Here is a 22,334-nt window from a genome sequence, read left to right on the forward strand (position 1 = left end):
TCCCTTCATAAAGCACTTTCCTCAACTATTCCATTATAGTAAAGGTCTCTTGAACAACTCTGTTTTATGTAATTTGGAGAATGACAGGAGTTTGGAAGCCTTCCAGACCACCTGAGGCAGGCAATTCTACCAGGTGGGCCCCACAACTGAGAAAGCACAGGTACAGGCAGTTGTTGATCTTGCCCATTTTTGCAAGGTGCCATCTTTAGAAGGCTCTGAACAGATGAGCAAAGCTGTCATGGCAGAACATTGGAGGAGAGACAGACAGGGCTTTGTACATGATAGTACCTTGGAATCAACCTGGTAGCTGATGGGCAGCCAATGGAGTGACTGCAGAATGGATGTAATTTGCATGGGCCATCGAGTTCCTGATAATAAGCAACCTGCAGCATTCTGTGCTAACTGGAGTCTGCAGGGTGACCTCAAAGGGCAAATCACGTAGCGTTCATTACGACAGTTTAATCTGGATGTCACTGTGGCATGGACCCAGGTGGCTAGATTAGCTGAGTCAAGGTAGTGTGGGCCATTTTCCAAGCCTGGCAAAGCTGGAAGAAAGTATTTCTTGCAGCTGTATTAACTTGCTTCTCCAGCAGTAATGCTGGATCCATTATAACCCCTAGGTTCTCAAACTGAGTTGGCAAGGGTCAGCTGAACTCCATCAAAGGTAGGAAAGTCCAATGTCCTTCAAAGCCTCAGCCTTCCCAACTAGCATGATGTCCATGTTATCTGGTTTTAGTTTCAGCTTCTTTTCTCAGCCATTTTACTGCAGTGGTCAGGCAGTCATTCAAGACCTCTACTGCATCACTAGGAGATTTGGACAGTGAGGTACGGAGCTGGGTGTCATCTGCATATGGATTTCACCCAATTTCAAAAATTAAAAAATGATTTCTCTTAAGGACTTTACACAGAGATTGTAGAGTAACTGGGATAAGAATGCACCCTGTGGAACCCCATGTGAGAAGTCCCACACTGATGACAACTGACTAAAGTGATATGGAGAGACCCTGCAAAGGAAGCTTCAAAATTCAGCTCTACGCTTATTCGCTAATTCAGACTCCCCCAAGGTGCATGATAGCAAAATTAAGATGGGTTTCCAATAAAATTCCACTTAGGTCATAGGCACCTCCAGAATGGCAAAAGGGAAGCATCCTAAGGTCTACTTGAAGGCAATTAGGCATTTTTCCACTGAAAACTCCAACAATGTATCAATATTTAAATCAGATAATGAGCCCTAATGCATGGAAGGATTATCATAAGCCCTGACACAGCTATTTCAAACTTCCAGTCTGGTCCACCCTCCAGTCAGGTGACTGGGGCATTCCAGTCACTCATCCCTTTTTTGTGTGTGCCATTTTTCCTATTCTACTTTTTCCCACCTAGCAGCTAACATCTGAATTGACCAATCCAGACCTGGCTTTGGAGTGCACTGGCTAGTCTGTTTCCAGCATTTATTTATTTATTTATTTACATTGGACTTATATACCGCCCATGACCCCTAATGGGTCTCAGAGCGGTTTACAGTATACTACTACTAGTGTAGTAGTGGTTCACCTACCTAGGGCCACAATTTCACAAGGGGGGGGGGTATAAATATGGTATAAATATGGCCCTAAATACCCACAATATTTTGCATCAGTTTTTTGGACCATCCACTTTCCGCCCCTGTGACCTCACAGGACCCTCAGAGACTTCAGTCTCAGTTTTTTGCCTCACTTTCCTTTCATCCTATGTCAGAGTGCTGCTGTGTGTCTTTCTTATCCTTTTCTCTGGACCCTCCGATACTTCAATTTTCTTCACAACAGGCTTGTACATTTTCATTTGCACCCTTTTTTTGTTCCCTTTTGTGACTCTTACATTGCTTAAGTGTTAGGAGTTGCCATCTCCTTTGTCCTCTTTACAATCCTTCTCCTAACCCTTTAAGGTCACACTAAGGATTCCACAGAAAATACCTTCAGTGCTACATTATCTACCAGCCTCTTTTCCTTACAACCAATTTAATCAAAATTTACAATGATTTTAGGGCTACAGGAACAATTAGTGTTTAGGGGTATACATTCAGCACAAACCAAGCTGAAAAAATATTCTGGATTTTCAGGACTGCTGGATAGCCTAAGTTAAAGGGCATTTAAAGGAATTGCAGTCCCTTTAAATGCCTTCCAGGTTAACTCAGTGCTTGGAGAGGTGTTTAAAGAGATGAATTCAGAGTTCACTCATGGAGTAACGGCTTGGCAAAGGCATCTAAAGGGACCGCAGTCCCTTTAAACACTTTCCCCCCTCCATTGGAAACAATGGGAAATGGGGGCACCTTCTTCAGGGGCCCATAGAATTGGACCCCGGGTCCAATCTTTTCAAAAGGGGGGGGGCTGAGGAGAGGCACTAGCAGCAATGCTGCAAATTTAGTGCCTCTACCTAATCTAACAATTAGAAAAGGGATTGGTGAAGAAGCAAGACAGAGCCGGTGAAGGAAGGAACAGCAGAAAGGCGAGTTCAGAAATAGCTCCAATTTGTATATGGAATTGAGAGAGACAACCCAAAGAGCTAAGGGTCCAGCACTAAAACTGTTGTGAGACAAAGAGGAAGAGGACATTTGAGACAAAGCTGGACAATTGGGTGCTGTGGGCTGGTGAAGCTAAACCAAACCCAGTGGGCTTAAAGCCACTTCACGGTTGTATATAGTTATGGAAAGGCTGAAATGTTGCATGCATTTATAGAAGTGAGTGAATGTTATAAATGTTTAGCTAATAAAGCAGTGAATCAGCCTTTGCTTATCCAATCTGACAAATGCTTTAAACATCTAAAGGGATAAAACTCCATGTTGAACTGGTTTAAACCACCCACCTGAAGAAACTAGGGATATTACACATCGTTACGGAACTGGCTGAGAGAGGAGACGATAGTCGATCAGTGGGGATATTCATAGCACTGGGCGCTAGCACCATTACATGAGCCAGTGTGGTATAGTGGCTAGAGGGTTGTACTAGGATCTGGGAGACCCAAGATTGAATCCCCATGCTACCATGAAAGCTTGCTGAGTAACCTTGGGGCTGTCATACACATTTGACCTAACCTACCTCACAGGACTGTTGTGAGGATAAAAGGGGGGGACTATGTACGCTGCTCTGGGTGACCACTGGGGCGAAAAGTGGGATACAAATGAGGTTAATTAATCATTGCAAGATTGCTTACCTTCTCCTCTACCCAGTCAGGTACACTTGAGCTCAACTGAGGATTAAAAGCAGTCTGGCAAAAGAAACTGCAGGGAAGTACAGCCCATGGGTCCCTCAGTCATGACCTCTTTCGCTATCAAAATCAGACCCCAAAGCCCCTATCTACATGACCGGGGCAGTTCATGACCGGGGCCGGTCTTAGAACCTGTAACAAGCCTAACATTTCTGCCACACTAGCTGTCACTTTTAGGTTTGGCCACTACAATATATACTGTGTGATAAGAATTATTTGGGAATTGTCACTGAAGAGTGCAGCAACTGCCTTCTTGCAGAAGGTAACTTGATGGCTGAACATTCATCTTAACGTGACCTGCACAGACAGCTGGTTAGCTTCAGGCTCAAGGCTTCTAATCTTTGATTCACCTACCAGCCTATTTCAGGATGCACATTTCCATATAGCAGCCCCTATCAACTGGAACTGGGTGGGAAGTTCCTACTCTTCAATCACTTTCTGAAGGAACAGGGCCTTTTTCGTTGCAGCCCCATTTCTGGTGTAGTGATATGAGTGCCGGACTAGGACCTGAGAGATCCAGGTTTGAATCCCCACTTTGCCATGGAAGCTTCCTTGGTTGATCTTGGTCCAGTCACACCTGCTCAACCTAACCATCCTCACAGGGTTGTTGTGAGGATAAAATGTAGAAGGGAATTTGGGTTCCCACTGAGGAGAAGGACAGGGGTATCAATGAATAAATCAACTCCCACCCCAAGAAAAGCAGTCATGATTAATATATAGGAAGTGTATGAAGATTCTTTTAGATATCTCCCGTGGTCTGCATTTTTACCAATTTAACTGAGTATAAAGTGGGACTTGAGTTTGGCATGTTTCTTGTACTGGTATTATTTTTTAAACATTAGAACTTCGTACTGGTTTTCTTATCAGTATAGAACTTTTCAAAGGATCGATGAAGCCCTGTTACTGACGTCATGAAAGTGTAGACAATGCTTCTTTAGCACGACCTTTTACTGGAGGCAGTCCACAGGTGGCAGATTCTCAAAATATATAGCTATGAGCACTTTTCCATGATATCATTTCTTTATGGATTTATGCAGAAATGAGAGGTGAAGTTACCTTCTTTCAGTAAATCTACTATGTCAGCCTGGTACTTGTTCCCAACTCTGATCTCTCCTTTATCAGCTAGAAGAGTCTTCTGCTGTGGATCATACACTAGCGAATAAAAAAAGAAGTCCTAAAAAAAAATTAAAAAGCACAGTAACATTAGTATTCCTGACAGCTCAAATCCTGTATGCTACCTCTTGTTTCAAAAAGTACACCGAAAGACCTGTGCAATGCAGTTTTCAACACAGATACTTTTTACTGACTTTTCTGCATTCCAGGATGCTACAGGATATCCCTGCATTCAACGCCAAAGTAATAATTATCTCAAATGCCTTCTGCATATATTTTGCGGGGGATATATTTGGCTAGCTAGAGTAAAATGCAGTTTAATGTTTACACTTTGTCCAACGTCCATTCGCTTTGGAACCACCCACCCCACCCCACCCCACACACATACAAACACTGAAGTACTTGAATGCCAGTGGGAGAAAACCCTCATGCTGCCTTTTTGCTTTTGGAAGGGTATATAAGCAGACAATCACACTTAGTAATCCAGATACAGTTTTACTCAGCTTTATTCAAAAGTGTTACATGGCAGGGGAAAACAACACAGAGTTCTTCACACACAGGCTCGTACAGTATCTTGATTTGGAGCACACAAGTCAGTTCTCAGGTGAGTCAGGTAGTGAAGTCTCCCAGGAAACAACCAACTCAAAGAACAATCATTCACACACAATATAAAGAGCATTTCCCTGAGCAAGAATGATGTTGAGCGATGCGTCCTGCTGACCAGCATCTTTACACAAGAACTCGAATGTACTGTGCAAGAGTCATCAGAATTGCCAAGGCTGGAAGAACAGTTCCATGGAAACAGGCCAGTTTCAAGTCTTCCCCCAAACAGAACTCTGATCTGAGAACAACTGAGGGAAAGATTTTACATTTGCTTCTGCAAGAGCAGCCTATTTTCCCTCTCGAGCAAATAGTGGCTACATTCAGACAACACATACATTGTGATGTCTGAGTGCTGTCCACTGGTCATAATGTCCAAATGCTGGTCACTTTTCTCAATGCTACCAACTAAATGTATTGACCTCACTACTAAAAATGTCACCTCTGTATCATCACCCCAGCGACAATGTTGACAAAGCTATGTCATTTGCTGTTATGGATAAGACTCCCCCCCCTGCCAGTGCTCAAACATATGCACATCAATTTCTGTCCCTTCCTTCCAGGTTTCCAGGGGAGAACTGCCTGCCTGGGAAGAGATGGAAGAAGGAGGAGCAGATACAAGTGGTGCGATCCAGGACCCAGCTACAGGAGAACCAAAGAGAAGAAGAAGAAGAGAAGAAGATATTGGATTTATACCCCGCCCTTCACTACCCAAAGGTGTCTCAGAGCGGCTTACAAACTCCTTTCCCTTCCCCTCCCCTGTGAGGTAGGTGGGGCTGAGAGAGCTCTGACAGAAACTGCTCTTTTTTCAAGAACAGCTTTTATCAGAACTATGGCTTGCCCAAGGTCATCCAGTCAGGTGCAAGTGGAGGAGTGGGGAATCAAACCCGGTTCTCCCAGATTAGAGTCCGCGCACTTAACCACTACACCACTGCCGGACAGCCTACTTCACAGGACCTTGCAAAGGCCACTAAACCCAGAAGGCAGCAGCTGTCCGCAGCTGCAAGCTTTTGAGCAGACAGATTTGCACCAAGAACATGGTGGCTGAAACATCCAGGGACCTGCCAAGACCTAAATGCAGCACAATGAGCATATGACCAGGCCCAGAACAGCAGCTCAGGAGTCTGCAGAGGCCAGTATTACTTTGTGGACCAATGCAGACATCTAACATTGTCTTCGAGCACCGTCACTTACAAATGCCCTGGAAGAGTAAAACTACCTTCTACTGCAGCGGCTGCAGTGTATACGCACCATCACACGCAAACTCCAAAACCTCCCCATTCACCAGCCCATCATATTGGCAAATCACCCCAGTAAGTATCCACTAGACTGGCAACCTAACTGACAGGAAACTTCTTGGGTCACAGCAGGACATGCAAAGCTCTGTGTGGGGCCAAAACATGCACACACATCCCCTCTGAGTATACCAGAGTCCTGCCTTCAAGGGAGGCAGTGCCCAACAGCCACACAGAACCACCACCACCCATGAAATCAGGGCCCAAGGAGGAGGAGTAGAAGGGAAGTAAGCAGAAATGTGTTCAGTTTCCTCTTTTGATTGATGAAGATGCTCTTCTTCTGCATGGTTCCTTGTTAGAGAAAGAAGAAAAATGTTCCACATTAGCACTTCTTGTTCAGGTTTACCCATTTTTATTTCTTTTATTATTTTCTTTTTCTCATCCCCCACACTCCTGTGAAGTTCCAAAACTTCTTTCAGCACTGATAGTGTAACATACTGTTATATTATTAAACAACCAAGGGTTTTTTTCTCATGGAAAAGCATGCCAAGGTGGATAGGAAGACGTGCAGGCTTCACTGAGCTAGGATTTGCAAAGTGTCTTAAAGATGACTGCGGGAATAGGGGCCAAGGACACCCATTCTAAGCAGAGGAGGAGTAGAAGGGAAGTAAGCAGAACTGTGTTCAGTTTCCTCTTTTGATTGAAGATGCTCTTCTTCTGCATGGTTCCTTGTTAGAGAAAGAAGAAAAATGTTCAACATTAGCACTTCATGTTTACCCATTTTTATTTCTTTTATTATTTTCTTTTTCTCATCCCCCACACTCCTGTGAAGTTCCAAAACTTCTTTCAGCACCGATAGTGTAACATACTGTTATATTATTAAACAACCAAGGGTTTTTTTCTCATGGAAAAGCATGCCAAGGTGGATAGGAAGACGTGCAGGCTTCACTGAGCTAGGATTTGCAAAGTGTCTTAAAGATGACTGCGGGAATAGGGGCCAAGGACACCCATTCTAAGCAACAAATAGATACATGAATGGTGAAATATTGTTCTCTGGGAAAAACTTTATTAATTGCTACTTGTGAGGAACCTGGAATTTCTGTATAGGAGTCACTTTGTCAAATAAGATTCATTATCCACAGTGCCTACACGTGGGGCGCCAAGGGCAACCATCATCTCTCTGTTTGGGACTGGCTACCAACAAGTCACAAGATAAGAGGGCAGAAAGCTAGTTCACAGGCTGTATTCTGTGGGTGGCAGTAATGAAAGCTATCTGATCACAGATTACCCCTCAGTAAGGAGGAAGGAGATAGAGGGCAAAGTATGTTCGTATAGCACTTAAGGATGTTGGAGTAGTATCCGGGAGATCCAGATTCAAATTTCCACTCTGCTGTGGAATTTACTGGGTGATCTTGGGCTAGCTACTCTTGCTCAGCCTAGCCTACCTCACAGGGTTGCTGAGAGGATAAAAAGGATGAAGGAAGACCCATGTATATCATCCAGAGCTTTTCTGAGAAGGGGATCGATGGATATGAGAATCATACACTGCATCACTTCAGCTGATCTTGTAAACTCCTGTTTTCTCAGAAGTTAAAAATGGATGATGCTTTCCTGAAACAAATTAGTTTCATGGAAGCAATAATTCATCACAATTCAATGCTTCAGCTACCATAGTAACTATTGGGAAAGCACCTCTGCTGAGCATGGAATGTCTAATAAGTTCTTGCCATGCATTGCTGACAACTTCTTTCAGCAGGTGGGGAATGAGGGAATAAGATATTCTTGCATTGATACTAACCAATAGCAAAGATTGGATTGATGAGGTGAAAGTAGTAGAAAGTGACCACAGGGGCAAATGTGAATGTGAGCGAAGACAAACTACCACCACGAACATCAGGAAGACTGATTTTAATCCACTTAGAGAAATGCTAAAATGGATCCAGTGGCTAAATAATCTATCAGGAAAGGTAGTCCAAGACAGGTGGGACTTCTGAAAAATAAGGTGAGAGCTGATCTGGAAGGCCCATGGTAGCCTGATCTCATCAGACCTCAGAAGCTAAGCGGAGTCAGCACTGGTTAGTCCTTGAATGGGAAACCACCGAAAAAGTCGAGGGTTGCTGTGCAGAGGCAGGCTATGGCAAACCACCTCTGCTTGTCTCTTGCCTTGAAAAACCGATGGGAGTTGCCATACGTTGGCTACAACTTGATGGCTCGAGCAACCTGACTAGTCCAATCTTGTCAGAACTTGGAAACTAAGCCAGGTTGGCCATGGTCATTACTTGGATGGGAGACCACGAAGGAAGGCTGTGATTGCTATGAAGAAGGCAATAGCAAATCACCTCTGCTCATCCCTTGCCTTAAAAACCCCGTGGCCCTGGGGTCATCATGAGTCAGTAACAACTTGACGGCACACAATTAATTAATTAAAGAAAAAATACAAAATATTAAAATTACATTTTGCAATCTAATCTTTTGCAATCTAATCTGACTCGCAGGATTGATGTAAGGCTATCATGGAGGATCTGCTCTAATTCCTTGCTTAAAACCATCATAATCAACTAGGGATGGGCACAAACTCGCTCACAAACTAAAGCTTGTGAAGACTTTTGGCCAGTTCATGCTTCGCAAAGTCAAAGTTTGTGGATGTTCCTGCCGGTTCATGAGCTGAGACGTTTTCAGACAGACTGCCTCCGCTCAATCAGAATGTTTACAGAACTTCAAAGCAACAACCTGGAGAGCTTGTCATGGAGCATCCGGGGAGGGCCCCTGTTACTATGGTGTCCCTAGCTTGCACCAGATCCATTCTATACACTCTTGAACTTGCACCTGTCAAAATGACCACCTGTCAATTACAGGCAGTCATTTTGACAGGCACAGGTTCAGGAGGTTCAGAACACGATGTATAGAAAGGATCCTGCATAAGCTAGAGACACCAAACTCACTGACTCTCCTCTATATGCCCTCCAATTTCGGTGAGGATTGGATATACAGGGTTCGAGTTACAGCCCCCCAAAGAAGGTGCCCCCAGGAAAGTGCTTTCTGCGGAAATGACTGCCTGCATCTCTAGCACATGGGTGGGGGGGGGAGTGTTGTACCACCTCAATCCTGGTTCAGTTTGTGAGGCAACTAAAAATTTGTGCCGGTCTGTGGTTCACAAACAGGGCACTGCATTTACCCTGTTCCTGCCCATCCCTATAAACGACACTTGCTACATACATGGCACTGTCGTTGAAACAGAAGGTAGGACTTGAACAGCAAGTTTCCACACTTTGCATTGTTAGAGAAGATGAAGAGTTCGTGAACAGGATACATGGAAAATTGCAGCAAGGACCAGGAAGAGATGATCAGGGATGAAAAGGATAGAGGCATGTAGCAAATTAACTATTTGGAGCAGGAGAATCTGAAAACCTGGACAACACAAACTAAGAAACTGCTTTCAGCAGCCTTCCAACAAGAGTGTCTTAGAGAATCCTGATGAAGATGGCTATAGCAAGCTGTGTCACATAGGGAAGAAGACTTTCAGTCCTAAGGACACAGGTGCAGGAAGAGAAGAAGAGGGGTTGTAGTGGCTGGTGACTCCCCTCTCAGAGGCACAGAGGCTTTGTCTGTGCCATGCAGACCAGACCTGTAAGTCTGTGAGGTGTGCTGTCTCCCCAGTGAATGGATTTGAGATGTGACAGATAAATTCTTGAGCCTCCTCAAGCCTACTGATCATTATCCCTTCCTGCTCTTCCACATGGTAATGAATGATACTGGTTGTGCACAGCTATAAGCATATTCCAACTGCCTATGAGGTTCTAGGAAGAAAGGTCCAGGACTTCAGGACCCAGGTAGTGTTCTTGTTAATTCTTTCTGTAAGAGACAGAGTAAAACCAAGACAGAGAATAATATTTCAGGTGTTGTCAAGAGAGGTCCAATATCTGGGACCACAGTTTAAACCTCCTTGAATAGAACAACTGCCAAGAAGAGTGGTAGCACCTCACAAACACTGGGATGGATGAGTTTGACAGAAGCCTATCAAACAGGATGAGGAGCACCTTAATCCAATGGGTGATGAAGACCAAAGTCTGAAGGAGAGTACAGGTAAGAAAGAGACTTGGTTGAGCTGTGATGGGTCCTATAAAACCTCACAATGAAAAGGAAGAAAGACACTGGAACACACTATCCATGGCTAGTGACATCTATGCACCAGAATATGAGAAATGAAGAAAATAAGCAGGTTTGCATACTAGGAGTTTAAACATTATTTGAGAAATGCAATGTGGTATACCTACAGAGAGCGTCTCTATAAAATAAATGGAAATAATAATAAAAACAGTAGTGTGGTTGTAGTCTGTTTATTACGGACCACTAAAGCAAGTACAGAATATGGATGATGCTTTCCTGAAACAAATTAGATAGTTTCATGGAAGCAATAATTCACAACAATTCAATGCTTCAGCTACCATAGTAACTATTGGGAAAGCTGCTGAGCATGGAATGCCTAATAAGTTCTTGCCATGCATTGCTGACAACTTCTTTCAGCAGGTGGGGAATGAGGGAATAAGATATTCTTGCATTGATACTAACCAATAGCAAAGATTGGATTGATGAGGTGAAAGTAGTAGAAAGTGACCACAGGGGCAAATGTGAACATAAGAACATAAGAGATGCCAATGTTGGATCAGGCCAAAGGCCCATCCAGTCCAACACTCTGTATCACACAGTGGCCAGAAATATGAATGTGAGCGAAGACAAACTACCACCACGAACATCAGGAAGACTGATTTTAATAAACTTAGAGAAATGCTAAAATGGATCCAGTGGCTAAATAATCTATCAGGAAAGGTAGTCCAAGACAGGTGGGACTTCTGAAAAATAAGGTAAGAGCTGATCTGGATGGCCCAGGCTAGCCTGATCTCATCAGATCTCAGAAGCTAAGCGGAGTCAGCACTGGTTAGTCCTTGAATGGGAAACCACCGAAAAAGTCGAGGGTTGCTGTGCAGAGGCAGGCTATGGCAAACCACCTCTGCTTGTCTCTTGCCTTGAAAAACCGATGGGAGTTGCCATAAGTTGGCTACAACTTGATGGCTCGAGCAACCTGACTAGTCCAATCTTGTCAGAACTTGGAAACTAAGCCAGGTTGGCCATGGTCATTACTTGGATGGGAGACCACGAAGGAAGGCTGTGATTGCTATGAAGAAGGCAATAGCAAATCACCTCTGCTCATCACTTGCCCTGGGGTCATCATGAGTCAGTAGCAACTTGACGGCACACAATTAATTAATTATACAACCTAAGAGGAGCCCTGCTGGATCAGACCAAGGGTCCATCTAGTCCATCAACTTTTTTTCACGCAGCTGCCCACCAGTTACTCTGGTCAAGACTCAAGGCCCTTCCCTTCTACTGTCTCTCAGCACTGGAATTCAGAGGTTTCTTGTCTCCTGGAGAACCCCTCTCAAGGCACTTCAAGGCTTTACGAGTTCAAAAGGGAATTAGATAAGCATATGGAGCAGAGGTCCATCAGTGCCATCCCCTCCTCCCGTATAGATAGGGGCTCTGGGGCAAGTGATCCTCTGTCACCTTGGTGCTTGGGGGGGTCAACAGTGGGAGGGCTTCTAATGTCCTGGCCCCACTGGTGGACCTCCTGATGGCACCTGGTATTTCTGGCCACTGTGTGATACAGAGTGCTGGACTGGATGGGCCTTTGGCCTGATCCAACATTGTCGTCTCTTATGTTCTTATGTTCATGGCTTTACGAGGGATGCCAGCTAGAGATTTCCTCATAGACATCAAGATGATCTTTGCCATCCCCTCCCCCCACCCACATTGGGACAAAGGTGTAAGACGATGTAAGGTGTATGGCGATGCATGTTGGGACAAAAATTTTTTCCCCAATTTCAAGTATAGGCTAATGGGGTCTGAACTTGCCGAGACTGAGAAGCAAAAAGATCTTGGGGTCATAGTGGATGGCTCAATGAAAGTGTCAGCCCACTGTGCTGCTGTGGTGAAAATGACAAACTCTATGTTAGGGATTATTAGGAAAGGATTGAGTATAAAACGGCCAGTACTGTAATACCCATGTATAGATGTATGGTGCAGCCTCATTTGGAAAATACCGTGTACAGTTCTGGTCACCGTATCCCCAAAAAGACATGGCAGAGCTGGAAAAAGTACAGAGGAGGGCATCCAAGATGATTAGGGGGTTGGAGCACCTTCCCTATGAGGAAAGGATGAAGACTTTGGGACTTTTCAGTTTAGAAAAGAGATGACTAAGGCGGGGATATGATAGAGGTTTATAAAATTATGCATGAGGTGGAGAGCTGACAAAGAGAACTTTATTTCCCCTCTCCCAAAATACTAGAACTCGAAGGCATCCAATGAAACTGATGGGCAGTAGGTTCAGAACAGACAAAAGGAAACACTACTTTACGGAGAGTTATTAAAATGAGGAATTCCCTGCTGGAGGATGTCGTGATGGCCACAGAAATAAACAGCCTTAAAGGGGGATTAGATAGAGTCATGGAGGATATGTCTGTAAATGGCTGCTAGCCATGGTGACTGAGGGGAACCTCCACATTCAGAGATTCAGGAGAGCCAGGAGGCAACATCAGGGGAAGGCCTTGGCCTCTGTGCCCTGTTGTTGGCCCTCCGGAGGAACTGGTTGTCCACTGTGTGAGACAGGATGCTGGACTGATTGGTCTGCTTCAGCAGGGCTCTGCATATGTTCTTAGAGACCAGATTGTGAAGCAGCAACCACCTAACAACTTTCAAGCTATGAGTTCATAAGGAGCCAAGGCTTTAAATAGGACAGCACACCAGCTCCAAGCAGCTGACTCTAGAGAACAGTCAGACAACTGTGGGAGCACTGAATCTCTAGGGAGCCCCCTGACCCAATCTAACATAGTAAGTAACCACTGGGGAATACCATCCAAGCACAGAGGAAGCAGGGAGAGCTGGAAAGTTAAGCTGTCTTCAAAGGGGGGGGGGGGAACCCTTGCATCACTCTATGGGCTGAACAGTATCCGGGCCTTCTCCCCTTCTGATCCTTATCTGTTTGAATTAGATTCTCTAAGGACTCTCCCTCTGGTCATTCCTCTTTCTCTGATATGGAGAAGAACAAGGAACAGGTTGTTCTCCCAGTGTGGGGGAGGGAGAGATGACAAAGGTCATCCTGGCACCTAGGAGGACGTCTCTGCTGGGTGCATGATTCCGCATTTCTCTCAAGGGCCATTTTTACTGTGGTGATGCCACTGCTCTGCCCGACTCTACGCCTATACCTTCACAAGGCCACATCATTAATTCCAGTAAGGAGACCGGGATGGGACCTTTCTGGGGCTGTTTTGTTTGCCTCCACGTGCCTCTGTGAGAACAGTAGCTACAGCACTTCTTCACACAAGCCATCTGGCCAAAACAGGGGAGGGGAGTTTACCTCTGTGAGGCCATTATCTATATTGAGGGAAGGCTCTTTTGGACCATTAGGACAAATCTGCCCAGGAATGTCAGTTTAAAGCTGAGTTTGGTCACCCTCGTGTACAATCTTATATTATGTAGTACCTCCCTTTATCTTGACCTACAGCTCCCATGTAAAGGTAAAGTTTCCCTTGCTCGAAAGCCAGTCAAATCTGACTCTAGGGTTGCGGTGCTCATCTCCGTTTCCAAGCCGAAGAGCCAGCACTGTCCGAAGACGTTTCCGTGGTCATGTGGCCAGCATGACTAAATGCCAAGGCACACAGAACGCTGTTACCTTCCCACCGAAGTGGTACCTATTTATCTACTTGCAATCTCTTACTTTCATACTGCTAGGTTGGCAGGAGCTAGAACCGGAGACGGGAGCTCACTCCGTCATGCGGCACTCGGGTCTCGAACTGCTGAACTACAGACCTTCCAGCCTGCAGTTCAGCATCTTAAACTACTTGAGCTCCCATACCTCAGTAATGGTGCCACACCCAGCACCTGCGGCAGTGTTCCCTCTAAGCCGAGTTACTGTGAGCTAGCTTACAGTATTTTAGCCTCCGGCTCACAGGTTTTTGTCTTAGCTCAGGAAGGATGGCTCCATGGCAAACTAATCTAATGCAGTAGCCAAATTGCTCGCTCACAACTTTAATGCCAGTAGCTCACAGAGTAGAATTTTTGCTCACAAGACTCCACAGCTTAGAGGGAGCATTGACCTGCGGTATTCAACAATCCCCTTACATCCAACTGACCTATAGCTTCCCCTCTCCACAGCTTTGGAGGGAACAAAGTACATTCCTTTGTGCCACAGCATGAGATTCCTTTCACCCGCCTCAAGCATCTCCCCTTCTAATAGCCAACTTTTGTTCAATTGATCACAGATTACCTGCATGCTGGGTTGCCGAAACTGTCAGAGAAGCTTTGAGCCTTGATAGAGTCCACTGTCGCCCTGATCCGCACCTCACATGATAAGATGGCGGGCCTGGCGTGAGAAAGACGAGTTGTTCAGGAGGTCCTATATGTTGATGACGGAGGAAGCCTGTTCCACCTCCAACGTAGAATTCGCCAAAGAACTAGATACATTGCTGCAGAGACTCTTGTCAAGGTGCTCCGAGTAAGCAAGCGGTGCTTTGGAATAGCTCCTTCCCAGCTTGCTAGCAACAGCGGGCCATATCGTACTGGAGACCATCTTCTCTCTGACCAAAAGGGGGAGTGCCTGTAGATGGCCAACCCCACTGAGTGGGAAGACCAGGGACATCTTCCAGATGACCTGGGCAACACTTGAACATAGCCTGGGAGATGACCCCAACTCTACAGTGGAAGGGATTGAGATATGCCATCCCTGGAATTTATTTTATTGTGTTGTTTGTGAAGTTAGTCTGTGAAGCAACTAGAGAGATGATGGTGTGTGGCTGACAACCAACTTGGCTGAGAACAGCCCAGAGATCTGCAAAGAGACTCAGCTTGCTCTGGGCTTTGCCACCCCTTTCCTGCATATACCGCAGCTGATCGACAGGGAGCAGGAGGAGGGTGCTCAGGGCAAAAAGTGGGTATCTTGCATAGTAGTGGGAAAGGAGGCAATCAGAAGACAATCCAGGATTTTCAAGCAGGCTGGTTTGTTTCAATCACTGCTGTATTAACCAAACAGACCATGGTTTAAAGAAGCTGTGATTTTTCACAACATCTAAGTGCAGGCAATATCTGACAGCCAAAGAAAACTCCACTCACAGTGATCCAGCATCTTCCAGCATCCTGTAAGCCTGACAGACATGTCTTAATATCTGAGTTAAATAGACTATCCAAGTCAGGAGGTCACAAGTCTTGATTCAGGAAGACACTTCAATAAAGGGAACTGGATGGTAGACCATGCTGCTAATATGTCTTGTCTCTTGCAATGTGTTGTTATCTTGCTCTCACTAACTTATATTTCTGCTTAATACTGTTTCTTGCATTGTTTTAACATGTCAGGTTCCATTCCTTATGCCTTGTTTCAGATTTCTGCAATCTTAGTGCTACTGTATTGTTTATTAGGTGCCTCCTCATTCTATTGATCGCACACTTATGAGGTAATCTGTCTTGAGTCTCAGTAAGAAAGGCAGACTATAAATAACAAATAAATAAATAAATTCAAATATAAAATGACTGCACAGCAACAGTATAGTGCAAAGGTACCATAATAGCTTAGCAGTTCTGCTTAGAAGATATCTCCATTCTAGTTGCAGCTTCTGTACCACCAATTAAAAAAAAATCAGAAAAAATAAATTAAAAAAGAATTCATGCCACATTCTAATGCTGTGTTAGTTAAGGACCTGCCTGCTTTCTCTCACTCACAAGGAACAAAGATTCTTGAGAACATCATTTTCAAAAGGGAGATTTCTAAAAAGATCTGGACTTTTCCACACACTCGATTTATTTCTGATTTCCTTTGGCAGTTGAGTCACAAGCAATGGAATTGGTTTGGGCAGGGTCCTTCTGCACATCTGCCCTCCCTGTGCATTATTACACTTGTGAAGTCAGTTTATTTTATTCCGTGTGTGGCTTAAATAATGAAGATTTTGAAGGGAGGATGTGGCACTGTCATCATCAATGTTGTTATCAGTGGTGTCAGAGAAATCCCCCCATTTAAAAAAAACAGGCCTAAAATTTTAAAACGTAAATCTCTAGTACATTTCCTCACAGAGATATAAGGAAAAAGGCATATCTCCACAAGGAAAGGCGCTGAGGATTAGTTTTTGTTAGTGAAAGCCAGGAATTCAGGAAACCTGCTCAAACTATCATTACAATACTACCACAATATGGTGATATTTCAGGGCCTTTAAAAAACTGAAATCACTTGTCTTCAGGGCAGGGGGAGATGGAGTGGTTTAACGATGACAACAGTCCAATAATTGAAAATGGGATGGACGTGGGTAGAACAAAGAAAACCGATAGAAACATTATGCACTAGGATAAAGACAAGTCAAAACTGGCTTCAAGAAAAACATTGGGATAAATGTGGTCTCAAAAGAGCTGGGGAAACCCCAGGGGAGAAAACAAAAACCCCAAAGTGAAAACTAAAGACAGAAAAACGCATGCGGAAAACAGGGGATAAACTGAAGTCATCTGGGGCCAGAACCAACAAAAAAATAAACAATCTGGAAAAGCTCTCAGTATACTCTGCTTAAACAGACAGAAATCTAGTCTAACAAGTTCTCAAACTGAGCTGCCACTCACTGAACAAACATGCTATCTTGCCTCACCAACCTTCAGGAGATCTTTGAGCAAGTTAACAACCAAGTGGATTCCAGATGACTCTTGACAAGGTACCTCACCAAAGATTCCTGATGATGTTTACCAGTCATGGGATAAGAGGACAAGTCCTTTTGCAGATTAAAAATTGGTTAAGCAGGAAATAGGAATAAATGGACAGTTCTCGCTATGGAGAGAAGTGAGCCACAGGGTTACAACAAGGATCGGTTTAAGACCAGCACTATTTAATTTATTCATACATGATTTGGAACTTTGGGTGAACAGTGCAATGGCCAAGCTTGAAGATGATAGATACCAAATTACTCAAGACGGTGAAACCAAAGTAAGCAGGAGGATTGATCAATTTATCAGGAGTAGGCAATAATATTTCAAGTGAAGTTCAATGTGCATAAGTGTAAAGCGATGCACGTTGGAACAAAAAATCCTAACTTTAAATAGATGCTAATGGTTTTGAACTGGCTGACACCAAGATTGAAAGAATTCTTGGGGTTATAGTAGATGACTCAATGAAAATATTGACCTAATGTGCAGCAATGGTAAAAAAAAAAAAAAGGCAGACTCCATCCTGGAGATTATTAGGAAAGGGACTGAGAATAAAACAGCCAATATTGTAATGTCCGTGCATAGAGCCATGGTGTGGCCTCATTTGGAAAACTGTATTCCGTTCTGGTCACTCTATTTCAAAAAGGGTATAGCAGAACTGGGTAAAGTATGGAAGAAGACAATCAAGATGATCAAGGGTCCGGAGTCCATTGCATATGCAGAAAGGCTGGGGAATCTGGGACTTCTTAGGTCAGAAAAAAAGAATGCTAAATTATGCATAGTGTGGACAACATGGACAGTGAGAGCTTTTTCTTCCTCTCCCATAATACTAGAATTCAGTAGAATTCACTGCCAGTGAAGGTAGTGATGGCCACGAGCACAGATGCCTTTAAAAGGGGATTATACAGATTCATGGAAAATAGTTCCATCAATGGCTATAAGCCATGGTGCATAAAGTGGACCTCCAGAGACAGTACACCTGTGAAACACTACTAGTGTCAAACTTGGGGCTAGGGTTGCCAAGTCCATCTTCCGCCCCCAGCGGGGGACTTTGGGGGCGATCCTGGAGGGGAGGGGCATCCCCGACGTGAGGACGTCGCATTGGGGATGTCCGCCCCGCCCCCCCGATCTCCAGAAACGCCAGTTCCCTGCACTTAAAGGAGCCGGTGTTTCCCTTTTAAGTGCAAGGAGCTGGCGTTTCCCCTTTAAGAGCAAAGAGCCGGCGTTTGCCTTTTAAGTGCATGAAGCTGGCATTTCCCTGCAAGCCTGATCTCAAGCGGAGGGCTTGGGAGGAAACGCAGGCTCCATGCACTTAAAGGCAGCCCCCCCTCTCTCAAGAGATAAGGGAGGGGGTGGCTGTGGGTGTTGGGGGCGGGGCTTCCCCCGCCGGCCATCTGGCCGGTGGCGGGTAGAACCCTCCCCAAAATGGGGGACCTCTGGCAAACTGGGGGGGTTGGCAACCCTACTTGGGGCCTTGTTTGCCATGGAATATTTTGTTCTATCTGCATCACCTGTAACCATTCTGTATTTGGGCCATGGGGGCGGCAGTTGTGAGTGTGGGGATGCGTGCGTGGGAACCTGCTTCGCTCCGTCACTGTGTAACTGTTTTCTTAAGGGGCCACCCAAATGGGAAGAATGCAAATGTCCTTGAACGCTTGTCTCTGCTAGCCAGCCGTTATAACATTAGGGTGGTGAGGGGGGAGAAGAGCACGTGCTGGTTTAGGTGGGATGCATGAATGACTGGATTGGACGGGTCACTGTGAGGGAGAGATGTTTGAATCCTGTATAATACTAGAACTGGCACCAACCCAGCCAGTTCTGACAGAGATGGTCTCTACTTGACACAACTACATATCTCAATAAACAAATCACTGGAAGAAGAGTATTGTTGAGAGTGAGTTCATGCAAAGGTCTGACAACTAGGAGGCAACATCAGGGAAGGTCTTTGCCTCTGTGCCCTGTTTGTTGGCCCTCCAGTGGAACTGGTTGGTGCAAAACAGGATGGTGGACTAGATGGACCGCTGGTAGGGCTCTCCTTAATTCCTAATGGGTGAATTTCCCAAGCTCAAACTTTTAATTCAAGGGTCAGTGAGATGCAAAGAGAAAGAAGGATCTTTTTACAATGTGATACCTATGGATCAGTGCTGCTCCCATGAGAACTTGGAAACGTCGGTTAAAATTACAGTATGCTTGTCTGGCAACTATCATTCATTCTACCATTGCCGGTACTTGTTCACACACTGGTGTCACAAGTCAAAGAACACAAACAAATGAATGGCATGAGGCATCTAATCCAGGGTTAATCAGTGATCATTCTAGTTAGTACTGGAGTGCCAATTCTAAGCGTGAAAGCTGAAATCAAAAGAACTCATGATAGCAAACAGATTTTCTTGTAAGAGAGTGAAACATTCTCTTAAGTAGGGAATTCAGGCATGGATTGCTGTTTATTTGCATACTGAACATAGCCGATCTTGATGCATGCTCAATAATAGAGCCAATGTTTCTGCATAAAGGTGGCAAACGAACCTTACTGAGAAAGAATCAGAATGGCTTCTGCGCCTGTGGCTTTTTACAGAACTTTCCAAATAGTTCAAACAAATAAAAGGCTTTTGATAAAATCACTTGTTGATAGCTAAAATAGCTCAGCACCCAAGGGGACATTCAAGGGACAGCCAGTGCGATGCAGTGATCAGATGGCTAGTCTAGGATCTGGGAGAGCCAGGATCAGATCCCCACTCTGCCATGGATGGTCGCTGAGTGACCTTGGGCCAGTCACACACACTCAGCCTAACCTACCTCACAGGGTTGTTGTAAAGATAAAGTGGGAAAGGGAGGCTTATGTATGCTGCCCTGAGTTCTTGGAGGAAGGTGCAGGATAAAATAGGATATTGTCTGGGTCATCAGATGGATCAGTAACTGTTTCCGAAACAAGGAGTAAAATGTAACACTCTGCAATGATGTAGCGACCGTGGGTATGCAAGAGTTTACTGAAATAATTCCAGTTCCAAAAATATTTAAGGCAAATCAGAAAATGCTCTCAGAAATCACTAGAAAAAAAGATGCATCTTTTTCGACAAACAAGTGTAAAGGAAACCCATCTGGGAAATCGTAGCAGCTGTAATGAGATCCCTGCACCATGCCAAAACAACCTTTGTGCCCAAACCACACCACCGTTTAGAGCTCCTTGACAGTTTTTTGTTTCAAACTCTTTCCACATAGCTTTGTAAATTTGCACCTGTACCAATGGTGCTGCCACCTCTAGAGGCAGATCAATGACTATAACTACAATTGCCAATTTCGACATTACATCATACCACAGTTAGTACAAACCAGGATTTGCAACCCTGCTGTAGTTTCTAGTTCTGGCTTGATGGTTATCGTAAACCACTGTTTGACATGGGGTTACCATTCCCCAGTTCAGGGTGGGGGATCCCCTGCTTTTGTGGGCACCTGCCTGCTGCCAGCTAGCTGGCTGGTGGGATGAAATCCCCCCCCCCAAGTGACATGGGCACATCGTTGACATTCTGGTTTTTGGGCAAAACTCTATGGTTTGAGGGTGATCTTACCATAGAGTTTTGCCCAAAAAACAGAGTGTCGCCCCCAACATACCAACGTCACTTCCAGGTGATGTTGGCACATCTGGAGCAATGCTTCCACCTCCCGGAGCGTCCCCCCCCCATCCCCCTGCTGGCATCTCAAAGAGACGTGGCAACTCAGCTATAGGTATACTATAGGTACTATAGGTATACTAAACTATAGATAAGTTTCAACTGTGCCATTGTGTCTTATTCTTCTACATGAATATGTCCTGACCTGGAATGCCAATCCTATCAGATCCTGAAACGTAAGCAGGGTCGGATGGGAAACCTCCGAGGAAATCCAAGGGCTGTGGATTTCTGGTGGGTGGATCGGCGATGGCGGTCGCTCTCCTCGATGCTCAAGGAGATGACTAGCACACCACCAGCTTGGAGGGGTGCCACCTCAAGTGGCACCCCCACGGAGCCCTTGTGATGGGTTCCAGGCCAGAGGGCTCTCGAGGGTTAGCCTCTTCGACGGCTTGATGCCGGAGAATAGAGGCTTCCCTCCGCCCTGATGGTCCAGCTGATGTGTGACCTCTGGGTATAAGCCAATTCAACCGGGACAAGCGCAGGAGATCGAGCGGAATAGTGAATGAAGAGAGCGGGGTCAAGACATGACCAACAATGAATGTGAGTTCGAAATAAATGCCTCCTAAGCGCTTGGACAGTTTAACGCAGCGAAGGGGGAAGAGGGGAAAAAACCCAGTGATTTATTTTGAGAGACTTACTTGAGCACCGACAGTAAAACGACGAGTCTTTCGAGCCCCGGCAAAGTGGATTGAAACTGTAAACAAAGTGAGAACATGGCGGCCTCTCGAGGGAAGTTGAAACCGAAAGGCAGTCAGAGTCCAAGACCGGAAGAGGGAGCAGACTTCATGAAGATGTTAGCAGATATGCTGAAGCTGGTTTTGGAGCAACTCGGTGGTATTAACCAGCAACTGGCCACGCTAAACCAAAACTTTGCTCTGCAGCAGCACCAGCTGGCAGAGACAGAGAAGAAAGTGGAGCATGCAACTGAGAAAATTACAGAGATGGAGGACACCGCAAATAAGAAGATGAAGAAAAGAGTGACAGATGTGGAATCAAAACAAAAACTGCAGGAAAACCGTTTGCTACAGCTGTAAATGGAGAAAGCTAACATGACTCTCAGATTTCAGGGAGTGCCTGAAAATGAAAAAGAAGATTTGAAGAAGACTCTGGGTGAGATTATTGCTCCAGTAACAGGCTTACCAGCAGAGGAAATAGTCAAAGATATGGAGGCTGCCTATCGGGCATAAGTTACTTTTTTCCCACCATAGAGAACAATGGAGGGGATAGGGGCAACCAGTTTGGGGGCCCGTAGAATTGGACCCCCTGGTCCAATGTTTCTCAAACTTGATTGGTATCTTGGGGAGAGGCTCCGTCAGTTATCCTGCGAGTTTGGAGCCTCTCCCTCAAACTCCCTTCTTTCCAGCCCCCAGAATATAACCTATGTTTTTGCCATTGACTTCAATGGCCCATAGGATATAAAGGGGCCAAAATGGACATTCGGCTGGCCCTTTTTCAGGCCCGGCGTTCTAGCGTGGAGCCTGAAAAGGCAGAGGCGATGGCTCTGCAGGATGTTTTTCAGGCACAGAGTCTGAAAAAGGTGGGGAGGGCAGCTCAGCAGTCCTCCCCCCCCCGCGGTGGTTGCAGCTGCCGCCGAAAGCAGAGGAGGTAATGGCCATAACTTTTTAAAGAGCCCCTAAGGACAGATGGAGGAGCCAGAATGACCTTTCGTGCGAGAGGTGGAATTTGCCCGTATGAGTCCAAGGCCACCACCCGGAGCTCAGGGAGGCAAGGGAACATTTCACCCCGCCCCTCC

At 45.2% G+C, this 22,334-nt stretch overlaps 1 protein-coding gene across 1 annotated transcript in view; it reads right to left on the reverse strand.

Moving 5' to 3' along the window:
* MTA1 (metastasis associated 1) overlaps positions 1-22,334 on the reverse strand; it is a 146,419-nt gene that overhangs the window by 102,573 nt on the left and 21,512 nt on the right. The window contains exon 6 of the mRNA XM_015414367.1: positions 4,297-4,414. Within this exon, the coding sequence (XP_015269853.1) occupies positions 4,297-4,414 (118 nt within the window). The remainder of the gene's footprint in view (positions 1-4,296; positions 4,415-22,334) is intronic.

Source organism: Gekko japonicus, unplaced genomic scaffold (assembly GCF_001447785.1).
Source record: "Gekko japonicus isolate JY-2015 unplaced genomic scaffold, Gekko_japonicus_V1.1 scaffold1406, whole genome shotgun sequence".
NCBI classification, from domain to species: Eukaryota; Metazoa; Chordata; class Lepidosauria; order Squamata; family Gekkonidae; genus Gekko; species Gekko japonicus.